Genomic DNA, 22183 nt, shown 5'->3' with positions numbered 1-22183 from the left:
TTATCTATCATATTAGATAGATAGCTATCATAATTGATTTGAATTGATGCATTCAAGATTATAGTGTCCCATCAGCAGTTGTGATTTCATATAGCCTACCATTGGAAGTTGTAAGCCACTAAACTGCAGCAATAAACTCAACAAAAAATGCCACCGCAAACCAAATATCCAAAACTACAACTTAAAACTGAAGATAACAGCATGTGAAATAGATTGTTGAAAGGACCAGCCGCTGTATCAATAATGAAATTGGCTATGTGACCAGTAGGGAGAGACAGTGAGAGGGGCAGCTCGTAGCCTAGTGGCCGGGGTGTTTGTGTGGGACTGGATGGGAGGGAGCAGCAGCCTCAGTACCAGGCAGCGCTCTCCCTCAGTACGGACCGGGTAGACAGAGGAGGAGGAGGCTGCTGCATGCTGCCACCGTTCACTCTGCTGCTGCTGCTGCTGCCGCTGCCGCCTTTGTTACACGGGGAGCTCTCTCGAGGCCATCCTTGAATCCGTTGGATATCTTTTATTTTTTTTTTTTCCATTTTTTTTTATTTTTAACCTTTTCTTATTTTTAATTTTTTTGACGGATTCAGAAGAAAGGGAATTAAGCGACGACGGGCGTACCGATGTACTCGCGAAGACTCGAAGGCAGCGGTCTGCTCCTGCTGCTGGTCTTGGCAGGACTGCAGGTAATTGTAACTGCAGAGCAGCGGCTCGGAGCTCGGAGTTGCAACCGGACAGTTTCTCCGCTGCTTGTTGTCCTGCTTTGTAGCGGTGCAGCTCGCCCGAGTAAAGCCTGAATTATGCCTCCGCGTTAAATCGACGCAGAGCCTACGCCGTAGGTTACGCAGCGACGCTCACCGTACGGTGCGCGTCGCCGCGTACCCTACGCCGTATGCTCTGCGTCGGTGTAACGCGGAACCATAAATCAGCCTACTCCCGCAGAAAGCAGCCAGCGCCTCCTCTTTCATCGGCCGCTCACGAGACGCTCGAAGCAACTGCGCACATTTGAATTCATTATTCCAGTAAAAGGTCCTTCAAAATTGGCCGCATTGTAGCGTGGTTTCGCCGCACATTGTCCCCCCCCGAATCTCGTCGCATTTTAAAGCGGTAGCGACACAGGCCTAGATTAACCTAGATATCAGTCGGTTATATTTAGTTTAGGTTTAATATTTATGTAGATTGCTGCAGTACGTCGCTGTGTCCACCGCCGAGGTAATTGTGTCTCTGGTGGGAAGTCTGCAAGAGCAACAACGGAAAAAGTACATTATTACAAATTAGCATTACAATACCTTAACTTAACAGAAAGTTAACGTTATCAACACCAAGGATGTAAACCTACCCTATTAAAATGTTAAGGTTTTGTTTGGATAATTTATTGGCTCCATGATGAAGAACATATCCAGGATAGTTTGTTGTAAGCAAATTTGAGAGCTTTATTTTTCCTTTATGATTTAAAATCCTTAAATGTAGGTCCTGCTGCGTGTAAGGAGTCAAATGTGTGCTCCTCCCCCCCCCCCGTCTGCGAGCATTTCCCATTTAAATTCCTCTGATTAAGAATGGCAAGTGGCACGGATCTCCACAATGCTCTTTTTCAGCAAGACCCCTCTCGTTTTACATTCTTTTGAGAAAGCATGCAAAGAAATAAGGGCAGGGTTTTGCTCCCCAAAAGCTGAATCAATGCTGAGGCTGTGTGATGATGGAATGCTTTTGGGTTTTAAGATGTTTTTTGTTTTGTCTTTCTAATTCTCTGCTGTTTAGTGTCTTGTGGTTTCTTTTGTGCTGAATTCGCATTTTAAGAAAACACAAGCTTCAGTTACTTTTTATTATATATTTCTTTCTAAAGTCAACATTTTTTTTCTTTCTATTGACATCATCTGTTAGGCTCTTTGAAATAAACATATTAGGCTTTGTGTGCGTTTTATTGAGACGTTCACGTTTGCATGTTTATTCCTGCTCTGTGGGTTGTTAGCATTTACCTTTTATTCCCTTGTTTCTGTACTTCAAAGTGCAGATTGTTTGTCCAGAGCAGTGTGCTGATCAGAGGGGCCGGCGGAGAGCGTTGATCACTACCCCGAGCTCGGGCCCCTGCTCTGGGACAAATGGAGCTTGTTCTTGCCCAACCAGGCTTTTTGGCTAATGCTTAACCCTTTTGGCCTCATTATCCTAATTGCGGCCCCTGTTATAAAAACAACAGATGCTTTTGTGCAACTGCAGGAACTCAAGAACGTGACCAGGAGGTTGTGGAGGCAGCAGAGTGCATTTTTTGAAGGTTGATTTATGACTTATTGCCCCCCCCCTCCCTCTCCATCCCAGATTGCAGCAGAGAGCAGAGGTGCCCCACCATGCAGACCAGGCTTCTCTGAAGATCTATACACTGTCACGCTGCCAGCCATCGCAGAGAAAGGACAGCCTCTTTTCAATGGTGAGTGCAGAAATGTTCGTGCTTCTCTTTCATGCCTGATGTTGGTTATGTCTGCGTTTGAGTGTGTATGTGTGTCGGCATGCAAATCAGTTGAGTGTGCCTGCCTCCGTGTGTTACATTACAGGGGGAGGATCGGAACAAGCCTGACATATTTAAACAATTAGCTTCGGTGCAGTTGTGTGGTATTGCAAGTCATGTAGTTCGCCTTGTAAACCAGCAAACGGGGTTCAACTTTGTGTAGCTTCTGTTCACTTTGCTTGCTTTGTATTTTTTCCCCCCCTTTCACAGCAGCCTTAGACTTACATTGTTGCCCAAATACGGTTTAATACACCGGGCTACTCTTTTTTTGTTTTTTTATTTTTCTGTTGTTTTTTGTGCTTTATTTGGCATTTGTAGATGGATTCCAACTACTGACTTTTATGATTAAAAGTACTGCAATGATGACATCTTGTTGCAATGAATGAAAATCACACACAGATTTGAAAACCTATGCAACTTTAAGGGAACAAATAATCTAGCCATTCAACATTTTGCTGCTTGTACTGGCACTGGAATATCTCTTTTATCTTATGCCACGATTTTGTGTTTGTTTGATCCTATTTGAACACAAATTCAGTACAGATTGCATTTTCATAACAGTTTGTATCTAAAGATTCCTGCTTGAAACATATAAGCCCACTAAGTAGAAATGCCAATTTAGATATCATACAAAAGGTTTATAGCAGTCGCAAATAACCTGGTGCAGTCAGGAAAGTAAAAAAGAGAGGAAAAAAAAAGCTAAACAAAAAACACAATCTAAATGTTTGCATTGCTTCATTACTCTGCAGCCAGCATGACCAATAGTGCTTCCTTGGAGTTTAATATTGGTGAAATGAGGATGTAGCTACCATGAAATGGTACGCAGGTCCACAGACGGTAATAAAAACTGGAATATATCACCATGGTGCCATTAGAAGGGTGAGAGCCTTGAGGTCATTTGGACCAGAAAGCATTCTCACTTGTGTTGGATTTCACAGCCTGTGTCTAAAACTTGCACACTGCTGTTGGTGTGAGTCAGAGAGGTGGAGGGGGGAGGTGGCAATGATAAGAGAAGAAAAGAGCGAGAGAAGAGAGTGGTTAGATGGGTGGGTACTGCTTTCACTGGGTTTTTAGCTTGTGCACTAGTTTCCGTTTGATCTCGCAGGTGATGGATTTCCTTGTGTTGGCTTGTGGATGAGCCGTGACCAGGGGTAATCGGGTTCTCTTTTGTTTGCCCCCCACACTAGCCTCTTCTCCCTTTTTTCTCTGCCTTCCCCTCCCCCTGGCGAGTTGTTGCTATGAGGAGATTTCCTTGACAGAGAGGGGCACTCCTGTGTCATTGTGATGCGGTGGGGCTCAGTAGCGTGGGATGATGTTAATGAAACGGCATTCTCTAATGAGAATGTCCTGTGGCATGTTTTGAAAGACAAAGCTCCCACAGTGTGAAGAGTATTCCTACTTTACCTCCACCATGCTGGTTTAGGATATCGTTTCTGACCGTAACCAACTTCTGTTTCAAGCTGTTGGCTCTCTCGCCACACGCAGTGGTTGGTACTTTGCTTACCCTGGCACTTATTTCGCATGATCATTTCTGCTTTGAAACCCCACAAATAGTGAATAAAATGTCTGTGAAAATCACGAACGCACCCAAAAGTCTGAGGATGAACAAGCGGAGCATGCAAGGTTTGTCATACTATAAATAACAGGGTCAGCTCATTTCAGTAAACATAGATTTCTCATTACGTTATTGATGAGTGGCCATCCGTTGCCTGTTGGTTTAGTTGACTTATTTGAAATGGGATCTGGTTGAGTGACTGTGTAATTCTATCAGAACGTTGTGTAAAGTGTCAGTAATACGAGTCGTCTGCTTGTATTATATTGCATTTGACCCCGGATATACCTTAGACTCTGCAGGGGTGAGCTGTCAGAAATCTTTGTACCATCTAATTGCAGTGTTGCCTTTGTTATTGATTAAGACAATCCACATCCTGAGGGCCGTGAAACCTGGAAATGGTGGCAGTTACCATGTAAACAGCAGACATTGTATGCGCTAAATGAAACGCATCCTGTAGATTTGATAGGGGCAATTGTGGCCGGCCTGTTAACTGAGTTAATCTTGTTCCCGGGTGGTGTAAACAAGAATTTCATCTGTTAGCTAGCTGAGAGATGCTCCATTGAATTTCAGTGGAGTTGCTGAAAATTTATCTCCTCTAAGTTCTTTTTGGCAGAGCAGCACAGGGGAAAGCTAGGTAGGGCAATTACTCTTCCATGAAAAGTCCTCTCCAATGATCCATCAAAGGAAGGCTGAGCTCATGGTTTGTTCATGCAAAACCTCACCCGTCTTAGGAAGACTGTCCACCCTCTGGAGCCCATGTGACCTCGCCTCTTAAGGTTCAAATATTTGCTCTGCCCTGATACTGACCTGAAGAGTCCATCATACAGATCAAATAAAGTCAAGTCTATAAATAACCGTGATGTGTTTCTCTTATCTTGTTTAACGGTTGGAAAAAGCCACGTGATTTACTAGATATCATTTGATTTCAGGTTAGTTGTGGCTGTGGGTGGTTTGGTCTTTGGTGCCTAATGGAATTCTGGTGGCTTTGGAGAGCTGACACACATTGTGCCTTTTTTCTTCTTCTTCATTAAACCTTTAAAGCAGGAAAGTAAAGTGAGTCAGTTGGAGCATTATTCAGCAGAGGTTTCCCTCCCCTAAACTAGGTTAATGAAAAGCCCAAAAGCTTAATTGAGCTTAATATACTTTATTATTGTGGGGGTTTTTTTCCAGCCATTTCTTCCCCCAACTTTCTCCTCTGCTTTCATTTTCCTTTACTTCACGCTTCATTGCTGAGTTTTGCTTATTTTCCTGACTAGTTTTGATGATAAAGAGAGAAGTATGCTTATGGTCAGCTTTGTTCTTGGTCCAGATGCTTTAAAGGTGACTAACGACAGGCTCCAGTAAGCTGCGAGCTCCTCCACGTGAGTTGGTGGGGGATGATTTACAGTCGACCCGTTTTAATAATGTGATTGAAACAATTAGTGTCTCTGTCTGTAGAGTGAATATCATCAGGAGAGCTCTCAGAATTTACAGTTAATTTCTTAATTATATCATAGTCTTTTTCTTGTGTATAAGGAAAACCTTTATAGCCAAAAAAAAAATAAAATGTACCAATTTTAACAGGGAAAACAATTTTTGTGAAATTTCAAACAGATTTTCTGCTTTTCTGGTTCTACGCGCTCTGTTAAGATTTCGATGGTCTTGAATACAGCTGGGGCCACTCACGTGTGTTTTTTAAGGGGCCCCAGCGTTTGGTGAGACGTGACCCTTCTCGACCCTCTCTTGTAAACTGGGGCAAGTGCTCACCAATGTAGTCGACCCTTCTTCCCTGGTCTCGGATAGGGAATAAAACGGGTGGGGGTTTCCTGGTGAGGCACACATGAATGAGAGACCAGCCACAGAGGTCCTGACACATCACCGGGGTGACCACAAATGTGTCGCACCTCTGCTTGTTGTTATTCTGACTAACGGAGCTGATCGTTTATCACTCGGAGGCAAACAAACATGTAAAATCAGAAATTTTGCCCATCTCTGCCTCTCTGCTGAACAGGTTTATCAGTATTTGTCCTCCAACAACATGAAGGATATTCCCCTCTTTTGGTATAAGTTTTTTTTATTTATTTATTTATATACATATATATATATAGACTTCTTAATAGGAGTTTTGGTGAGACATAAACAGACAGTTTGCTGTCCAATGTTTTGTTTTTGAAGTGCATGGAGTATATATTGATTCATGTGCCAGTGCTGAATGGTTTAATCCACAAACTGGCTATTTTTTCTTTTTTTTTTTTTCTGTTCAAAATTCCTTTCAAGCAGAGATCTATAGGTACTGTGGAGCCTTGATGCCTCGCATGAAGAAACTTAAGGGCAACACGAGACACAGAGGCTCCTGCAGCTGCAGCATGTTTGACATATTTTCTTTGACACTGTGATCAACCCCATGGCCATCGCTCTCATTTTATTGGAATTCATTCTCAAGCTCTGGTTAATGTTTTTTGTTTTTTTTTTAAGCTTAAACAGCAGTTTTATTAGAAGTTTGTTTGAAAGAGCAGTTCACCCCCCCCCCCCTTTTTTTTTTCTTTTTTCTGAAAGTGGATCAATGATTTCAGGGTCTTTGTTTGCTGAGATCAATATGTTGTAATGAAGGCCGCGCTCCAGTTCTCTGCTAAAGCATCACTGGAGGGGTGGGGTTGTTTTATTTTTTTATTGTTGCCAGACTGCATAAATTTGATTTCATCCCTCTGTCACTGCCTTTTTTTTTTTTGTTGTTTATTTATTTTTTTCCTTGTGAGTGCTGTGGCCTAGATAACTACCACATATTGTGACGACAGATTGAATCTTGGCAGTATGCGGATTTGGAGAGGAACCTTTTTTTCATGTTGACTACAGTACAGCAAGTACGCAGAGCAAGTTCAGCAGCGTTGGTAACAAGAATAATTCATCAGAGCATCATCGCACCACCTCAGTCCTTGGGCCTTTTGGTATAAAAGCGATGTTAGTGAAAGCGATCATGCTGGTGTATTAAAGCAGACCCATATGTGGTCAAGTTGTGTGTTTTTGCAGCCCGTGTGGCCAGCAAAACAGATTAGGACAAATTATTTGTAAATAATGTTTTTTCTATGCTCCAAGTTGCTTGATCTGCAAATTATCGCATCGTAGATGAAGGCAAACGGGTACTGATGGAATGCCTAAATGTTGTTTTTTAATTTCTAGAGGCCCGATATCGACTCTTCAGCTTGTCATCACATCTGGTCATATCACTCTTAACAGCTTCAGGCCCTGCCCTCTGCCACTGTCATCTAACTGTATGCTGCTGACACTGGCTGGTAGTTAAGATGCCCCCCCCCGCCTGTGTGTGTATGGAGGGTGTTTGTCCTTGGCATATAATTAGCTTGGTTTGCCTAGAGAGCTCTTGATGGCCGTGTACAAGTTTTCTGGTAAAAGAGACTTCCACAACCAGTCGGAATATATATATATATATATATATATATATATATATATATATATATATATATATTATATATGTATGTGTGTGATCTGAATCATGGTCCGTCATTTATCTTTGACATAGTTTGAATATAACCACATCAAAATTTAATTCTCCATTATAATCCCTATTAAATGAATAACGATTTGATAGCGGAGAGCCTGGACTCTGTTCCTGCATACAATTGTGTGGTTTATAGGTTTGTTTTGGTTCTCGCTCCCACCTGGACTCTTCCATTGCCGATGCTCTGTTGTTAAGATTTTGAAATTGATGTGTGTCCTTCCATCTAAAAGGCTGTCAAAAGACAAAAGATTTATTTGCTCTGCTAAATCAATCCCTCCCCGATTTCTGCTGGTCATGACATGAAATATATTTGAAGACACTCTCGGTGACTGCGGAGGGTCGAGAACACCGGTTCTGATGCATATTATTTAAAGTGAAGAACACAGAGAAAGGAGCATAAGACGACCCTACCATATAATGAGGCCGCATATAAATAGCCGGATTGACCTGACTTTCTGCATATGGCTCCGTGTAACTCAGATTGTTGTTTTTCCACAGGTGAAATGCTAGTACTTGTACGGAAAATAAATGCCAGCTTGCACCTACAAGACAATGCATCAGCTCTATGCCGGGAATTGTTTACTTTTCTAGGAAGTGATTTGTGGATTCCACTGCCATTTTTTTTTTTTGAAGCTTTTTTATTAGGGTTGAAGAGCTAACAATTCCACTTCTCTTTCACATATTTTGACTATACAAAGTATGCTCTGTTTATTTCGTTTCTCCAGCTGTTTATTGTGCAGTAACACTGTTTGATTTTTGCCCACAGTTTCTCTCTGAGCTGTGCTTGTTTTCACTCATTATGTTAAGCTTCATGAGTGTATTGAGAGCGCTGTCCTCTAGTGTTAAATTGGCAGACATGCAAAAGGGGGCCACTCCCATCCTCCCACGGCTCACTTCTTCATTCTCTCTCGCTTTCTCTCTCTCGTGTTGAATCTTTTGTTCCTATGGCAATAGATTTAGCTTTTTGGTTATTTTTTTTGACTAGATGTGGATTCAGCAGCATTATGTGTCTTGCATAGCCGTTAATGACAGGGTGAGCCAACAACAGGGTCTTTCTGTGAAGTGTCAGACAAGGAAGCTCATGCTCAACTGAATACGGTATATTAATGAGGTAGCTTGTGCAAATGTTGAAAATGGAGACAGCGCTTTGCCTTGTGTTTTAACCGTTTTCTATATGCAATTGACACAGACTTGATATTTTTTAAACCACATGCTGTATCAGGGAGCCTATGCAAATTTGCATGGTATTATTCCTCTGACAACAAAAGAGACATTTGAAGCTGGGACACTTTAATTGACCCAGATACTGTAACCATGCTCACAAAGGCTGATATCCTGCCTGGGAAGAGATGTCTAACTCCTCCAGGCCATGCCGCCTGTTGTGTTCCTGCGTAGGCTTCAATTTCAATGCTCCAGCGCTTTTCTGGACACTAGCTCCTGACTTGCTGGGCTGAATGTTGTGATAATCTTGATGCATCCTCCTTTTATCCAATCCTTTATCACCACGCCACTCCCTCCCTATTCCACGTTGTCCCTTCCCCCTCTTCCTTGTCTGAGCTTAAACGTGGAAGAGCTCCCTTTTAAAAAGATTGATGTGCCTTAATTGGGTAATGCAGGAGCAGCACTGTAGCGCTTAGCCTTTTGTTTTTTTCTTCTCTTTTTTACAACTGGATTGGTTTCCTGCAGTGATCTTGTTGGTTCCTTGGCTCACGTTATGCATGAGAATTGTAGTTTAAGGGCATGGGTAACATTTTGGATAGATAGGCAACGGTTTTCTTCTCTCCTCCTCTTGTAGTGCTTTATTTGCTGTGCAAAATGAATAATATCATTAATTGCAAAGCAAACAAATCTTTGTTAAATCTCAACATGGATTGGTGGCTGGGAATATTGCTTTCCATCATCCCCCCAAACTGTTGGCTGATAAGAGAAGCATATGTAGCCCAACTGATTACTTGTCTCAAGTGATCTGCTCCAACAAGGCCTTGCTGACACTGGTGTCTACCGTCACCGTGGATATTAACTTGACCAGCAGCATTCAAATGCACTATGCACAGCAGTGTGTCGCATATTGCTTTGTGGTCAGCATTGTCTAAGTTTATACGATCTTTTCCTCTGTCGATATTAACTAAGGCAATAAAGCACATGCAGCTTTACGCCTTGCAGCATCGTCATCGCATTAGGACAGGGGTTAGAATGGAGTAGATTCTGACAGGATAGTGTTGCTGCTGTAACCTCAAGATATGCAGCGTTCCACAGCATGATTATCTTGGGCTTCAAAACATACACCACTTGGGTGTATAAATAGGCAACATATGGCATACCAGTTTGCATGTGCTTGGGATTAGAATTGCTCTTGTAATTACTTTGTCTCCTCCTTTCAGCACAAGGAAGAGGGCTGCAGATTAAATTGATTGGCTGTTTTTTTTCTGTTGATTTAATTGGTCAATTTTTATTATTTTATTCAAACAAATGGGGAAGTGTGTCTTTTGGTCTGTACTGTATATGTATTATACTACACGGGACTTCCAGACGTCACCATGCAGTATCCATGCACGGAAAGCACCTAAACAAAGAAGATACTGCAACAATGGATGAATAAATCTGCCAGCATCAGAGCTGAAGATGAGTGGAGAAATTTTTCATAAAGAAGCACTTTTATTGTTGTTAATTAAGCAATATTTTGCAACAATGATGTTGTAGTTTAATTGTGAAAAAGACAACTTAAATGCCTTAATTTATCATTCTCTCTTGCAAAGCAGACTGGAGTAGATCACGAAGATCCTTGGCATGCCTATAGATCTAAGCAGAAATCATGAATCGAAACTGTTTTGAATCGAATCGTAGCCCCAAATATCGTAATTGAATCGTGAGATAGTAAAAGATTCCCATCCCATTTATTTATTTATATATATATATATATATATATACACACAAAATGTCCATGTGAATGAATGTATTCAAGGTGTGGTTTCTGTCCTGCCATGGATGCGGCCCACTCAGGAGTCCTTGAAGTACCATATGTCATATGTGAGGAATACAGTATTGAGCTTGAGAGCTTACACCAGTCCACACATCCCACTGTGATCACAAACACTGATTTAGGTACGATACCTCATGGCAATTAATGTGTGTAACTGACCCAGTGAACTTTGCAAGATTTGAAGTTGGATGGAGATGAAGAAAGGGAAGCCTGATAAGTCTACTCATATCTGGGACTGCCACGTAACAGTGTCGTGCAAATCCGAAGGTCTCTCTGAATGATGTTGGACCTAAAACAAAGGATGACTTTTTATTCTTTTATTTTGTTACCCCCTGGGTTTATTTTGAATCACCCAGGGCAGGAAGGATCTGCTTGTGTCAAGGCTGAGAACTGAGAGCAGCTGCCCATCAGAGCGGCAACGTTTATTTTTGTTTCTTTCTTTCTTTGTCCCTCTTTGGATTTTTGCCTTTATTCAGCTGGTAGACAATGTAGGTGCACAGGAAATGGTCTGAAAGACAGTGATGGAATGATGGTCCAGTCGGGAATTAAACCGGTTATGCGCTTAGTACATGGTATTTGTTTCTCCAGCTGTACTGTTGATTGAATTAAGAGCAAAATACATTAATAACTTTGAAATCTTCTTCCTGCATGGCACTGATGATACTTTGTTAGTAAGAGACATATTACATTTAAGCTTTGCTAAATTCCCCTAAAATTTTCCAACTGGACTCGGCCAGAAATGCTGAAACCTTGGTGGTGAGCTCAGTGGATCCGAGTTAAATAACAACATTTTGACTCTAGCCTACTTGTACTAAAGATAAATCCATTCGGTTTTAGATAGACAGATAGACATTAATTTTAAGTATTTATAAAAGCCTTGATCAAAAGAATAGTCATTATTGTTTAAAGCACTGGAAGGCACCCGGCAAATTGGTCCACAATCCAGAGTGTAGCAACATTTCAGCATTTTGAAAATGGTGCTTGGTTAAACTTTTTACATTTTAATGACTTAAACTCTAAAGCTGTGTTGATCTTTCTTATCTTATGATGTTGTGCAAACCTGCAAAGCTAAAGGTTGTACATACCAGCCAATTCTTCCCAATCTTCCCAACCTTTTGTGTGATTATTCCCAAAAACAATACACTCAATCTTATTAGTCTATTGTCAGCTTTTCACTGTTGCACTAAGTGATCTAAACAGCGTGACCTTTTGAAGATGATAAGCCTCCTTCGGCTAACTTGAATAGTTTGGAATAACGGCCTCCACCATTAATTCATGGCATTGCTAAGCATACGAGGGCTATGAGCCAAGGGTATTGACCTTTCACGCCTGTCACTAGTGATAGAGGGAGCCAGACCCAGGGGGGAAATGAATTGTGCTTATTAAGAAGCTGGACTTTGAATCAAACCCATGGGCCAGCTTTATTCTCTACTTTATCTTTTTCATTTAAATAATTAAATTTCAGCAGCATTTGACTAACTTCTTGAGAGCACATGCAGTATAGCAGGAGTTGCACTTAACCGTTACTCCCATGAATGCTACTGGGAGAAAGATGAGATTGTTATGTGCAAACTGGCTGAAAGATTAACATTTGTTTTAATGGTACACAGGTTTGAAACCAATGTGATCTCTGCAGATAAGCTTCTGTATCGCTGGACTCTAACACAGATGGTACACAGCAAAAGGGGAACCATCTGGGATGGAACTGTAAGAGGACTGGTCTGGACGGTATATATCCTGCAGCTATCACAACAAAATACTTATATAAACAGCTAATAAGGGATTGTCGAAAGATTAGCCTTGAAAAATAGCAAAAATGTAGAAATGTACAGACAGTAAAACAAGGGGCTTTGTTGACATAATGTCTGGCAGATGATATACGGAAAGTGTTTCCATTAGAGGGGATTCAGGGTAAAATCGCCAGACAGGAGCCTCTAATAGGGATGACGACCCCCCTCCCCCCAGCCCCTTCAACAGGCGTGGCTCCCTCACACTGCAGCGCCTCATAACAACCATTGACTGGACAAATGATATACTGTAGCTGACTACGGGTTGGTGGTAATATGCATTTTTTTGCGGTTTGAAAATGGCCAGCGCCATACATGGAGATGAAAAAGAAAAAACATTTAAACACAATGAATGCTACCTGCGTTTCTTTTTGTTTGTTTTACATACACAGTCATGCAGCGAATGACATTAAAAGGAAAACCTTCACATTCATTTCTTCATTGGCATAATACGCCAACAAGGCCTGAACCAACTCATCGGTCCATCTAATATACTCGACAAAATGTTTATGGTCCAAATGGTTCAAATGATTTGTGTTTTGCGGGATTTCTTTTCACATGAGTGCTGAATATAATTTAGAATACCAGATCAGCAGAGAGCCCCTGCTGGCTAGTTCCTCAAGGCCGATTTGAGTTTGTCTCCCACTACAGGTTACCGAAGACCACTTTTGCAGGGCTGTTCTGAAAATGGAGACGCCGTGAAAAAAACCCTGACAAACACCCGCTAGTGGAAAAACACCTAGAGTGATCTGGACTAATTACAGTGCAGGTTAGCTATTATGACCTTTAAATGATCTATTGGTGATGCACAGGTTAACAGAAGAAAAGTCCTTGATGGGAGGTAGTGCTCAGTAAAACTGTGTTGTACTTACCTCCCTCAGGAGGTCCCCAAAACTGCTTGGTATTTCCTTGTTTGAAATAAAACAGACAGATTTTTATTGTTTTTCAGTTTCTAATGGTGCTTTACATAAAATGCAAATCCTTGATACTTGTGGGTCTTGCGATTTGTTTGTATATCAGTAACTGTAAGACAATAGAACACAGTCAAATAGACAAAAAACGTTTTGAACAAAATGAAGCATCCGAAGCATCGACACTCAGGAAACAGCCATGGAAAGAGGAGAATGCAGCACATGTTATTTCAGCCCCTCAGAACTCCCAGCTTGTAAATCCTGATGCATTGCTTGCATTTATATTGGATCAGCATACTATGATGTTGTTTTTCCAGCTCTATTTCGTGTGTTTATAATCATGCCTGGTCCCTTATGGGGTGCAACTAAAACCTTTCTTATTGACTCTGGATGAGGTTTTCTCTTCCTGCTGTAGTGTTTGTACAATGGACCACAATTCCATCCCTGTGGAAATAACGACTAGATGAAAACGGAGAATGTGTACCATAAATGTGTTAAAGTTATTATACAACTTTCCCAGTGTAGTCCACTGTAAGGACTATTTTGATTCTTCCTGTAATGCATGCATGCCAGATAGAGCCAGTGGGTTTTCAACAGTTCCATTTGGAAAGCAAGGAAGGAGAGAAAATTACAGCTACTTCAGCCACTCCTGTAGTAATAATTTAGTTGAGCTTGTAGAATGTTTCAAGTTCTTATTTGTTGCAATATTGCTAGAGGATGATGTAAAAAGGACCTAATATAGGAGCATAGTGTGTATTTCAGTGTGTTGTTTGTCAGTATAGTTCATTTGTGTGTTGGAGAACTTATTTGCATGCTCAAATGAGCTACTTATCAAACCGTTGAGTGTATAAAATCAAAAAGAAAAATCCTGGCCTCTGGGCAACAATAGTGGACATAGGCTGGAGTACATATTTTGGACTTCAAAAGCCTTATTTTTAAGGGGGGGGGGGGGGGGGGGGGCAGTATGGGCCTCAAGTTAGGGTTGTGGAAAAGAGAGTTTTAGCTCTTGGGAACAAAAGAAGCTTTTTAGGTATTATCTTTCTGCAGCTAATTTGTCTTTCAAAGTATGAAGTTCACACATGAGCATGGCCTCTGAACTCCAAGACAGCAAAGTCTGAAATCTTAGGTATTTTTGAGTTTGTATTTATTACAATTTTACAATGTGGGCTGAAAATGCTCTGCAAGTATAAGCTGGCAATATCAGAGTTGGAAACTGACCTTTTCACTGGCTCCTCCTTCTCTTGTTTGATTCGCAATTTGTCTGAGTTGTCTGCAATCGGACACCTACTGACACTCATATTTAATGAGAACAAGGACATCTTTGTATTTTTCCATCTATTGGAGCCCTTGTGGGTCTGGGGAATGCAAACAAAGGGGGGGAAATATTGTTGTTTTCAGGCTGAGGAGTGGCACATGCATGGCTTCTTCTTTCTTTCTTTTTCTTTTTACAATGCAATATGAAGTAGTGGGTAGAGCTGTTTGCTCTCTGACGAGGGTTAGGGGTTAGCTCTCTGGCGCTGCATGCCGATATGTCCTTGGGAAGGACACTGAACCCCACATTGTCCCCATTGCAGAAGTCCAGCCACTAGTAGGTCACGAGCTAGTGTTCTTATATTTACGGCCCCAAACATGGATGAATGGAAGGGATGTGTCAGGAAAGTCATCCAACGTAAAACTTATATACAAATAAAAAGCCACCAAAATGTTACTGTGATAGTACTGATATTACCTTTTTTTGCATTTTATCTGTTGTCAACCTACATCTGTCTCAGCTCTGATATAGTTCACTTCAATACAATTCGATTTCTTATTTAAAGGTTCCATTTGCACCATTTTTTTTCTGTTTCTGTTATCAGACAGGACATTTAGTCTGAAATGCCAACTGAAATACAACTAAAATTCAACCTCATTTTCTACAAATTCAACTGATAAAAATGTCTGTTTTGTGCAGGTCAGTCAGGCTGCAGCTGGTCTGAACAGACAAGGGTGAAGGAGGAAAAGGAAGTACTTGAGCTTGCATGGCATATCTGATGACTCTCCAACAAAATTAGCCCCATTTTACCTAGTACAACAGTGAGGAGAGCTTGTTGGCAAATCACCTTGATGCTGAAATAAAGGGCGAGGAGGGCGAGGCTGGCCAGGCTGTTGCATGAGCCATTAGCAAGAGCCCGTCTTATGGTGATGTCTGGAACCGGTTGCTGCATCTTGCATCTTCCCTTGAAGGGTCAACATTTAAGATGTAATCACACCTTTTGTGGAAAGAAAACACACCTCTGATTGTGTGCACAATCAAGCCAAGCTGAAAATGGATTGAGCCGTTAGTTCCGTTAACTTGTTTATACTCGTAAAGAGAAATGCGTGATCTGCATGCAATGTTTTCTTAAGCTGCCGTGTCGCCCCTGGTGCACACAGCTTGTCCTTAAAGCAGATCTTATTGGATAAATAGCGGAAAAACAACTGTGGTGAACTTGTTTGAATGTTTCCCCACTGTCCAACGAAGAATGTGTTGTCAAGGAGAGCTGAGGTCAAAAGACACAAGCGCAGCTTTGTTGGGTGTTTGTCAGGCTTATTTTGTGCAAAGTGACTGTAGTGGGCAACACAGGCGCACATTGTTCTTTTACACATCTGTTGAAAGATTGGGTCGCTGATTGAAGACGAGAGTTTATTCGTGAGCTGTCACGCTGTGTATTAGCTTTATTTCATTTTGACTGCCAAGATAGTTACACACGTCCTCTGAATGAGTATATTGCGGTTGTGCATCTTAACGTATTTAAAAAAATGTTAGAATAGCCTAAATGGAAAAGATTAATGACGCACCCGAAGTCACGTACTGATGTAACACATTTATCTGGGGTCTCTTGGTGTCAGATATTTGATGATACACACTGGGGTTCTGCGAAAAGCACTTGTGTGTTTTAACAGTCAAGCGGCACATAATACGTTGAGTTATGTAGTGTTATATTTCCATAACTTGGTTTAATTAGAACATTCACTATAAAGACCACTACTGAAGTATAATTGTATAAATTAATGTCCTATGTTAATTACTTCCTCTAAGGTCAACAATCACTGCATTAAGAGGATGAAGCCTTAAAATCTTTGTTCCACTTATAACTATAATCAGTTCAGTCTCATAGGACCAGTGTGGCTGTTGTTGCTTAATTGCAGACAAATATAACAACCTGAACAACTTATAAACACAGCTTTGCATCCATTAAAAGCTATGATGCATATGTATGCGACTGGCCTTCAGCTTTTTGTGTGTGTGTGTGTGTGTGTGTGTGTGTGTGTGTGTGTGTGTGTGTGTGTGTGTGTGTGTGTGTGTGTGTGTGTGTGTGTGTGTGTGTGTGTGTGTGCGCCTGCAGTGTTCTTGGAAAAAATAAATTGCACCATAATTGTTTGGATTTTCTTTTTTTTTTTATTATGATGATGATTATTGTTAATATTATTATTACTATTATGTTCATTTTACTTTCCCCGCTCTCACTCCGTCTCTCATCCACCTCCCATCCACCTCTTGCAAATCTATTTTCAACATGCCTCATATTCAAGAAGATGCCTTCTGAGCTGCTTATCATGTCTTCCACCAGACCACCAAGGGGTATAAGTATGTGTACACAAGCAGCTGTGCACCATTGCTGAACTCCGTTCCGTGCAGGATAAGTGGGGATTGGCGTGTCCTTTGCCTGTAAGAGGGAGTTTTATCTGCTGGGGCAAAAAAAAAAAAAAATGCGACAGCTGGTCAGGGCTTTTTTCTCTCCTCCCATATGAGGAGGACAGACTGAAATGAGACATAGAGAGACGGAGTCAGAAGAGTGACATAGAGTGGTTTAGCCGCTGACTGTGGCTTGGCGCAAAGAAAACGTTGCCACATGTGTTATGAGTTAGTGCTGACATAACTGTTTTAAGAGTGCCCTAACACCTTAAAGATGTTTAGCTGATTTCTATTTTTTTTTTAACCTCCTTATTCTTTATGCAGTAAACATTGTGTAGTAATGGTAGGAAGGACATAAGAAGAGTAATTTATGTGTGGAGGAGAAGCCTGAGATGAGCCCTCCCTTCAGGATTAATGGGAGTCTCTGTGTCTGTTCACAGGAAATATGAAAGGCCCTTTGTTGGTAAAGGACTTGCTGCTGCCTGCAAATAACTACCCTCTGTCATATCAAAATCCCCCAGCCTCTAAATTCATTGCCTCCTCGCCGGCTCATCCTTCACCCCCCTTCTCCCCCCCTTTTTAAGGCTGTGTGTTTTCGATCAGAACTGCTCAATTATGATTCTATGCTGTCCTTGCTGTCCCGAAGCCCCGGAGACACTGGGCAGTGTTGTTAGTATTCACTGTCACTTCTACAGTTCCGGCCACTGAGGGAGCAAAGGGAAGTGGAGGAAAAATTACGCCGCTCAGAATGGTGATTCACACTTCATGTGTGATGAAATGCTCGGTCTTTTACCTCTCCTTTTTTTTTTTTTTTTTTGGTCTGTATTCAATTCTGATCATATCGAGTAGGGAATAACTAGTTTTCTGTGGTTAATGTGTGACCAGAGGGCTGTGCTGGTTGTCTGGCTTATTTTTAGTGATGTCAGCGGTGTGTGTGTGTGTGTGATGGGCTGCACAGTGGCAAAGCACACCTCCTTAGGCTACGCTAAATAAAGAATAGCCTATCAGTGTGGGGAAATGACTGTTAGGCAGTGCACTGGCAGTGTGTCTTTCATCAGGTCACACATTGGTCTCCTAACACCTAAGGCTCCGGACAGGAGGGTGAGAGGTTGTTGGCAGGTGTTAATTGCGGAAAGAAAGGGAAAAAAAAAGAGGAAGGAAAAAAACAAGGCAAGCTCATTTTTACAAGCACTTATTGTATCTTTGTTCCTCTGAGATGATATACCACAATGGTTAGAATAATAATGAGTTGTGAAGGAGAGGAGATATTCCCTTTTATTTGTTTACACTCATTTTAATTGTCCGTTTTTTTTCTCTCTGTACTATATAAAGGACTTTAAACCACAACCACTGAATTTTACTGTACAAGATGAAAACTGTTGTAAGAAATGTCAATGCCTAGTGATTTATTTATTTATTTTTCTTGCCTTGAAGAGTTAGTTGTTTAAAGCTTTCTCTGATAGTCTAAGCTTTCTTGGCCTTTTGAAATTTACAGACAAAGCAGAAAATCTATTGGCTTCAGATTTGACTCCCTTATGCTGTCTGTCATCAGTGGATTTGATACGGATAACGTGGTCATTTATAATGAAAGGGGGGGGGGCTTTACGAAAGCTCACCACCACACACACACACACACACACACTTCAAAAAGGCAGGAGGAAGAGTGAAATGAACTTAAAGGAGGGGGTTCAACTCGGCCATAGCTGTTGGTTGTCAGGGGCAACTAAAATGGCTCTGTGCAAACTGCCTCCCTGTCACCCTCTCTTTAAGAAAGCTCAGATCCTGCAGTCATGTAGTGGGACTAAACAGGAGCCTGTCGATGAAAGAGTGAAACTAAATACACACATTGGATGTCTGGCTTATAAATTATTTATAATTTAGTTTTCCAGTGCTCTGCATGGAGTGTAGAGGAGGTCGACATTTAATGAGCTAGATAGTTTCATGTTATTCTATGCTTTAATTGTAATATTGAGGATGCCATTCATTTGTTTAATTTACTAGACTGGGAGCTGATGGCAGGGCAGGCATGGAAGGAGGGAGTTTAATGGCCATTCTCTGGAAAGGATAAGGCTTATTAGGTCTGATGGGCCTCCTGTCTCATATAACCTAATGTGGCTTTGATAGACAGAGGATTCTGGGTTTGAATACATTGGAACTATAAATTGAAGCATATTCCCAGGCTCTGGACTTTGTAATTGCCCATTAAGGGCCATGTTTGTAGATGGAGGGTCCAGATGTCCCTAATGTGGCTGAGGGTCCAACGTGTGCTTTGAGGCAACACACAGCTAAGTGAGGAGGAGCACGGGCTGGACATTGCCCCTCATTAAACCCACCCGTTCTCTGCTCGCAGAGTAATAATAAAAAAAAAAAAAAAAACAGAAGAAAAAAAAAAAAAAAGCCCTTTAATGTTCTTACCAGAGAAGCTCCACATTTCGGCCAATACCAGTGCTATAAAAAAGGGAATTGAATTTCTATGTGAATTCTGTGCTGTCATGCCTCACGGCACCAGCTGTCTGTCCGTGTTTTAAATCTAGGTCTTGAGCGCCACCCCCTCTCAGTTTGGTGTGTTCCATATGTTGCATGGATCTTAAAAGCTCAGCTCCCCACCGGTCGACTCCTGCAGAGGCCCTTAGCCTGATTGAGTAGGGCATACGCAAGGACAACATCAAACATTTCCACTTTTTATGGAGCTACCTTATCTTTATGATGATGACCCAAATGATTTGTGATACAATATAGTTTATGTTAAGCGTTCCATTTCCCATTTGAATCCTTTCTTACCAAGTCTGGGTTAAAATTACCAGTATTTAAGTAAATATACATAATATTTACTTAAATACTGGTAATTTTAACCCAGACACACAGTCGAGCTCAGTGTCGGTGTCATACTCTACAGTCATAGCGACGTCCATCTTTTTCTAGACACCCAATCTCTTGTTGGTGTTTGGGCAGTAAACCCCTCTTGCACAGCTGCCACCAAGGCACGTCTGCTGGGTTTAGTAATGCCGATGACCTCCTAATGTGGATTCCAGTGATGCAGAAAGGCAAATGTTTGTTCTTCCAGGTCTTCCCAGTATCCCGGGTCGCGGCAGCTGTCACGTTATCCCCTTCATGTACATAACTCCAGGCGCAAAATGTAGCTCGATATCTGCTAGCATCCCAGCTGCAAAACTCTAAAGATATATCCTGTTATTCTAAAGGGATCCTCGTATACTTGAATATCCTTTTTTTAGATGCTTGTGTCCCAGTTGGAAAACAGTGGATATTTAAAGAAACAAATCATATTTGATTCCCATTTTTTTTTTCCCCCTTTTCTTTCTTTTTCCTCGTTTTTATTTGGTTTATTCCAGGAACGGTGACAGTGATCACCCAATGTTTCAGCTTGACTGGAGTGACCAGGAGAGCAAACGGTCACATCAAAATGTATTTAGATATTTATTTATTTATTTATTTTTAGGTTTACCCCAGTCAGGTGAGCACGTCATGCCTTTTGTGTGGACATTTTTACTGAGCCCCTGAATACATTAGTTTTGACAGCACAGTATGACGAGACAGGGTATGGAGGTAGGTAACCTGCTGCTCGGAGTTTTCCATGAATAACAGCCAACAAAGGCTTAAACAGGTGATTGTTAAATCATTCTAGATACTAAGTTGCAATTACTACCACTCCCCTGGGGTTCAAATCAGTGTTCATGACAACAGGTCCGTTTACTCGTCTAAGTACCCGTTAAAAACCGCCAATAAAATGTTGGAATAACAAAAAAAAAAATTGTATTGACCGTGAAGACGTCAGAAAATACTGATTTAAAAAATAAAAATGACAGCATGGCTGTGCTGTAGAAAAGGAAAAAAAAAAAGTCCAGCTCAAGGTTACCTTTCCATGCCACGTACATGTAAATGACCTCAGTGAGAGAACAGATGAAATGCTTATCCTCTTGCATGGTATTCTCACAGCGGAGCTCAGACTGCACTATCTAAATTTTGTTTTTATAGCCAAAACTATTCTCCCTACTGGCTGCTACTCCAAGTCCTTGTAAAGGATTGAATCATATCAGATGAACTGAATTAAGTAGAGTTTTATTTGTCTGAGGTAAAACTGTCTGATACTCCGGAGATTCATTTTCGGATTTCCAGTGATAGGAAGACGGGGAGAAAATGTCAGTCTGTCATAGTCGTTGTTCTGTTATGAACACAGTTGAATTTTCAATTCACAAAAACAAAAGGAAGGACAAAGACTATAATGCTATGAAGCAAGTTATATTCGCAGTATAAGATCTTATCAAAAATCGTAAAATGAGATCAGCCTAGAAAATTGCAATTGGTGCACTTTGAATACCATTTAAGGTAAACCTTATTTATTTGAGCTAAGTTAAAGATTTGCCAAAAAAAAAGAAAAGTGCCCATTCTTTACAAGTGCTTAAGGGGCCGAACTCTGTTACTGACGGATTGGTCTTTTAACATGACAACTGAAAGGAGCCCCACAGTTTCCGTCATGGACGGGGACACAAAACGGATACAAGCCGTCTTTGTCTTTGTTTTTTGCTGTGCTTTTTCTGTCTTTTTCCATTCCCTCTCCTGTCCTCCACATCTCTTCGTGCTCAGTGAAAAACTGATATGCAATAGACCGCTTCAGGTTACAGCCCAGACTGCAAGAACCTTTTCAAAGCGTAAACTCGACTGGATAACAGGGTGTTGTAGAGGTGCAGCGGTAGGGATGGAGGAACGCAGCACCAGGGGAGGAGCTACTCTCCCCTTTGCCGCCAGGCTAAAAGCATTCAGCTTCTCCCCATTGTGAGCGTGTACTCAAAAGGATTTGTGATGTGGGTGATCTTTGACCCCTCTACGCCCACATCATGTAAATGAGAACACAAACTAGAGGGATGATTCAGTTATTTCTCTACATACACCAGAAGTGGAAGTTGGCGTGTCTTGATTTTTTTTGTTAAATGTAATGAGGTTGAAGACAAAATACTTTCTTTAATGTTGATGTAAGTGCACATTATGTCTGTCTTGAGTATTTCTGTTTAGTTTTCAGCTACGAACATCCTAATGTATTCAAACATAAATGAAACATGAAGGACGATGGACCCGTTGTCATGCGACTGAAATGCTTCCGTGCGTTGTTAAGGCAGTGGTTGGGAAGGTAACCAGATCCGTCGAATCAGTCATCCTGTGCTCCTCCCCTCGTACACCGTTATTGTCCCTCTGCACAAAGGATGGGGATGGGGAGGTTGAAACGCAAGATGAAGCAACACGCTGAGGTTCATGGACAACGCCCTTTCCCATACTGTATCTGAATATATCTTCTAAC

At 41.4% G+C, this 22183-nt stretch overlaps 1 protein-coding gene across 1 annotated transcript in view; it reads left to right on the top strand.

Annotated features, from left to right (window-relative positions):
- The first annotated feature begins 352 nt into the window (after positions 1-352).
- The window catches only part of cdh2 (cadherin 2, type 1, N-cadherin (neuronal)), a 63516-nt gene continuing 41685 nt past the window's right edge, over positions 353-22183 (top strand). Inside the window, exons 1-2 of the mRNA XM_061732356.1 lie at positions 353-677; positions 2305-2413. Coding sequence (XP_061588340.1) covers positions 615-677; positions 2305-2413 — 172 coding nt within the window. The 5' untranslated portion in view covers positions 353-614. The remainder of the gene's footprint in view (positions 678-2304; positions 2414-22183) is intronic.

The sequence above is a fragment of the Cololabis saira genome, chromosome 10, assembly GCF_033807715.1.
Source record: "Cololabis saira isolate AMF1-May2022 chromosome 10, fColSai1.1, whole genome shotgun sequence".
In the NCBI taxonomy this organism is placed as follows: Eukaryota; Metazoa; Chordata; class Actinopteri; order Beloniformes; family Belonidae; genus Cololabis; species Cololabis saira.
Note: the sequence above shows the minus strand (reverse complement) of the source record. Positions and strands in the feature narration are given on the sequence as shown.